This window comes from Gobio gobio (assembly GCF_949357685.1).
Source record: "Gobio gobio genome assembly, chromosome: 15".
Taxonomy (NCBI): domain Eukaryota; kingdom Metazoa; phylum Chordata; class Actinopteri; order Cypriniformes; family Gobionidae; genus Gobio; species Gobio gobio.
Genome location: NC_137108.1, coordinates 7816647 through 7821655, shown reverse-complemented (window position 1 = coordinate 7821655; position 5009 = coordinate 7816647). Strand labels below are relative to the sequence as shown.

General features: G+C 43.4%; 1 protein-coding gene across 1 annotated transcript; it reads right to left on the bottom strand.

Annotated features, from left to right (window-relative positions):
* Positions 1 to 255: 255 nt before the first annotated feature.
* Positions 256 to 4750, bottom strand: tent5aa (terminal nucleotidyltransferase 5Aa). The gene is made up of 2 exons (XM_079836745.1): positions 4159 to 4750; positions 256 to 2856 (listed from the first exon to the last, which is right to left on the bottom strand). Exons 1-2 carry the CDS (start codon positions 4570 to 4572, stop codon positions 2077 to 2079), a joined length of 1194 nt encoding a protein of 397 aa, XP_079692871.1. The 5' UTR covers positions 4573 to 4750; the 3' UTR covers positions 256 to 2076.
* Positions 4751 to 5009: the final 259 nt, after the last annotated feature.

Below are 5009 nucleotides of genomic sequence, written 5' to 3'. Positions count from 1 at the left end.
TGAGTATTGGAAGTGTTTCAGATATTTCAGTATCAATTTGTATCGAAGAATTTATATTTTTGACAACACTATATTGCACTTAGTTTATTATTTCAGATGCCTTTTTAAGATTACAATTGAATAATATATATATATATATATAAATCCATACCCACCAAAGTGGCTAGTAGGAGTGACTGTGTTGAAATACACCCGATTTTGGTGTTAATGTCAAGCCCTGTATATAACCATACTTTTAGGAATCAAAACTTGCTCCCCAGTCCAAAACAACATTTATTGAAACTAAACATCCACAACTTTCTGACAACAGACAGATGAATACATTATTTACACGTCGATGATGTCCACGGTGTGATGCGAAACTTGGAAACAATGTGTCATTGAGAAAAAGCCAAAAATACCCAAAAGCTTGTGTATGAGCCGAGCAAAGCACAGGGTTTGACAGGAGTTTCTATGAGGTGCTATACATCTAAAGATCAGGAAGAGGTTGAAAAACGGTGCTGTAAAATTAAAACGGGACTATTTGGGAAAGAAAAAGTATGATATGACCCCTTTAAAACCTCTTTCAGATATGTTATGCATCGCAAATGCAAGGTTATTTCTGCTCATTTCATCTTGATAATGCCGAATAGTGTAAAATTTGATTGATGCGAGCACTTGAGTTGAGCGTTATATGATGAAATATTGGAAACTCGACTGCAAAGTTTGCATTCCAGTGACGCAAAGACGTATTAAATTCTTGAGTCTGTTCAGGCAAATTGCTCATAGTAATTAAATAAGCTCTATTGATTAAAAGACATTTGTCGAGGGAGATAAACCCCTTCACCAGCTGCACCCATCTCTCCAGCCCTCCCTCCTTCCCTCCCTCTCGTCTGCGTCCTCGCTTCTCTCTCTCGCACTCTCGCTTTCCTCTAGCTTCTCCTCTCAAGTCTCTTTGTCAAGTCTAAACATATATGCCACAGCTCCGCCTTCTTCCTTCCGCAGCGCTATTAATCAAGGGCAGGTTAACACTCTGTTAACAGGAGGTGAATGTGAGGTCAGGTTCAGCCGACAGAGCAGCTGTGAAGGGAGCGCATGAACACAGCCCGTTTTAGTTCGACCGCTTCAGCAAGAGCTGTCGAATTCCCTGCTTGGATGTTACAGCAAATAGTGTCCCACCATCAAAGGTGCTTCGGCAAATATCTTTCTTCTAGAAAGATAGGAAACGAACTTTGCAACTCTTGGCTCGAAACAAGTCTTTTCTTTGTTTTCTGCCCTCAACTCTCGCCTAACACAGGACGCTGTAAATCTGGAAACGAAAAAGACGGATTTGCATCTATCTCAAGCATCACGTGGCTGCTGCTCAGAAACAATAAATTAAGAGTTCAATTACGAGACATACTGCTTCAGAAATAACGCAGAGAACTGCAAAGAAAAATGACACTTGCATTGGTTGTAAATCAGGACACATCAGGTACATTCACAAGCTTTTAGTCCCTTTGTCGTGTATTTCGAGATTACGAGGTTGCTTTGCTCACCTCAGCATACTGCATTGACATTAGGCACTTTGAATGCATTCACATGTACAAATATAGACAGCACTATCACATCATTTGATAGTCTGGGTATAAAAATACAATCTTAAAATCTTTGGTTTGTACAAACAGTAATCGTTGTACTTTTTTTTTACTTTTCCCCCTCATTCAGAGAGTCATTGTGAACGGTTCTTTGCGATACAACTGGTGCCGTTTGGACTAAAGGGTGCAACTGCACCTCGTGCTTCCCTTTTGATGCATCAAATGACTGAGATGAAATGTTTTTGATAGTGTCAACCCGTCAGAAACGCATGCCTAAAGCCTCACGATCAGCCGAGAATTAAGCAAGGCAGAGCAAAAGTTGCCCTCCAAACTGGTTTTAGCAATGGCCATCTCATTTCAGAAAACAGCGCCAGTCTGCACGAACAAAAACCCCACAGGAGCTGTTTAACACTGAGCCTGGTTCAAGCATTGATGCACAGTGGGGAAGTGAGACAATTGCAAAACAATTGTAGCTCCCTTTCGACAATGCAATGATTCAGCTCGTCCTTTTCACCACCTCTCAGTTGCACGGTAGCCACGTGGAGTAGGTTTGCTGATGGCAGGTAAAGACCGGCTGAACTTGGGCAATGTAGTAATTGCTAAAGTTACCGTCTGCTACATAAGGGGCAGGTTGGTAATAGCAAGTGACATTTGCCACGTTGGGTATGACGTTCTGCTCGGCCAGCACGCGCACCGCCAGCATGGCGATCAGGCCTAAGGTCTGCCGTCGCTCGTGTCCCATCAGACACACCGTGCTCTCGTTAACCACCCCATGCAGCGTCGTAAGATAGTCATACTTGCGGTCCTCCAAGCCCACAAAGTGGTTCTGGAGGTAAGACTCCAGCTTGCGCTGCTGTTCGCTGATGTCCGAGAAGTCGATGAAGAAGCGGGAGCACATGTAGCGCTGGAGAGACTTCATCTCCGTCTCGGAAGCGGCACGAAAGCCCCTCACCAGAAGATGGCAGTACTTCAGCAGGCCGCCGCCTCGGATCTCCTCTGGGTTCCTCGTGCAGATCACCTTGTTGCGCAAGTGGTCCAACGCCGCGCCGAAGTCTCCGTACACGCTCTCGCCGATGATGGTGGGGTGAAACGTTTTGGCCATGGGGTTCTCGGAGCACTCGTAGAAAAGAAGCAGAGAGTCTAGCTTAATCTGGAAGGAATCAACACTGAACTCGAACTGCCGCCGCAAAGAGTCCACGAACTTGAGCTCTACATTCTTGCCCCGGTTGTTGGAGAGAGAGATGAGACTCCAGCGGTCCGAATCATTGCACACTTTCACCATCTTCTGCACATATGCCTCCTGCACAAAAAGGAACTGTTGTGAGATCATTGTTTTAAATAGAATTGCATCAAATGCATTCACATCCGTTTGCCATATCAGTTCTCCATCATTAGCTGTCGCAAGAGATCTAAGAGGCTGATGCTCGATTGGCTTTAACCTACTTTAGTGCAATCCTCTTACCGACAGAAAACCAACATTTCATCAGCCTTTCAGTAAACTACTCTAATTGCATTTCTACTCAATGTCTTTGGAGACTATAGGGATTCATGATGATCTTAATAAACAAAATCACAAACAAAATCAAAAACGCTTTAAGCAAAGTCAAGCAGTGAAAGCAGTGTCCTATAGTATGACATGCTGTATTTCATATTTGCGAAGTACTTTAAACACCATTTTCTTAGAAAAAGTTTTGGTAAGAACTGGTTATTCAAGCATCTACTGATAAACAAATGGTGTCCCCTCAAAGCTAAAGTAACTTGTTTGCCTATATTACTCCTTTTTACAACTGTTAGTAGTGAAAAATGTGTAGAATATTAATCTTAACAATTAGAAATAGTCTACAAGAACGATGCAAATTATGTCAACTATTAAGACGGCAAAAAAACACTTTGCATAAACTCTAAAAGTGAAGGTTATTTATTGGCATTGGATGTTACACCAAAAACCTTTAACATCCATGGATTCTTTCCATTCCACAAAAGGTTCTTTCTAGTGGAAAATGGCTCTTTAGAATATTAAAAAAGTTCTTCACACTTAGAAAAAATGGTTCTTTTAAGAAATGATCACTGTGAAAAACTTTTTAATTTTTAAGTGTATATAAAATGTCATGAATATGATTATGGCTTTTTTGTTTTAATAAATATTTTTTTGTTATTGTACAAAAGGAACTTGATTCTGTATTTTTTTTTGTTTTTTGTTTCCACACACACACACTCAAAACATTATGCATGGAATTATGAGCTCATATTAATCTAAGAGAATGCATTGAATATTTACTTTGGTTACACTTCATTTGAAGGTGTCATTGTTACAGTGTAAGTACTGAGTAATATTTAGTAACTACATGTACTTACTACAGGGTTAGGGGAGGATTAGGGGTTGGTTGCATGTAATTATGCATCATTTATGGTTATACTATGTAACATATGAGGACACTGTAAAATAAAGTGTTACCTTTACATTTTTTTTTAAATATATCTTAGCCACTGTTGGCAGTAAATGTAAATTTGACTAAAACTTCAAAGAAATGTTGAGCAGGTTAAAATCCTTTCCTTTTACAAATATGTACATTCGAACTGTAAAGTCTATCGAAACACTCACCTTCAGGGTCAACGGTGTGATTTTCTCTTTGTTGACCCCATCAGGTAAAAAGTCCAACAGACAGTCCAGCACTATGTTCTTGACGATCTGAAACTCCGTCTCTCCCTTCAGGTCCACGCAGAATATGAGGTCCAGGTCCTTGTAGCCGAGCCCGGTGTCCTCGTGCAGGACGTGGCTGGCGGCGGACCCGTTGAGCCGCACGTCCCGCACATGGATGCGCTGCTCCCGCATGCGGCTCCGCACCGCCGTCACGATCTGCCGCGGCTTCATCTGCAGCGTGGGGAAGTTCCCTCTGCCGTGGATCGGGATGCTCTCGGTCAGGATGAGGTCCAGGCGCTGGACCTGCTCCCAGCTTAACACGCTAAAGTTCGTGCTGTCCGTGTGTGAGTCTGAAGCTCTGTCCTCTTCAGCCATCGTCGGGTCCGTTGGAGGAATCAGAGAAGAAGCGCGCTCGAGCGGTCTACAGTCTGGAGAGGTTACGCGGAGAGTGGAGATGCATTACAGAGGAGACGCATAATGCGCTGCTGAGGTCTGTCCCTGTGCTGTGAAGAGTGGCATGCGTCCACGCAGCGCTTGAGAGTGTAGTGTGTGTAGTATGACAGCAGTGCCGCCGAGGCTTTCTGTGCGCCTCAGGTCACGCCTATCACACACACACATACACACACACACACACACACACACACACACACACACACACACACACTCCACTGTCACAGCAGCAACCCAATGAGACGCGTCTCTCCACGGCCTGCGCTCAAACTCACATTTAGTCAGTTAGAACAGGGTTTTAGGTCCGGGGACCCCCGGAGGATCGCTTGGGAGTGCTAGGGACTCCGTGGAAAAGTTGAAAA

Excerpts from the sequence above, each read along its gene's own strand:
- tent5aa (XM_079836745.1), bottom strand. The coding sequence starts at position 4,572 with ATGGCTGAAGAGGACAGAGCTTCAGACTCACACACGGACAGCACGAAC. Across the intron at positions 2,857-4,158 it reads TCACACCGTTGACCCTGAAG|GAGGCATATGTGCAGAAGAT; the intron begins GTGAGTGTTTCG and ends CTTTTTGTGCAG.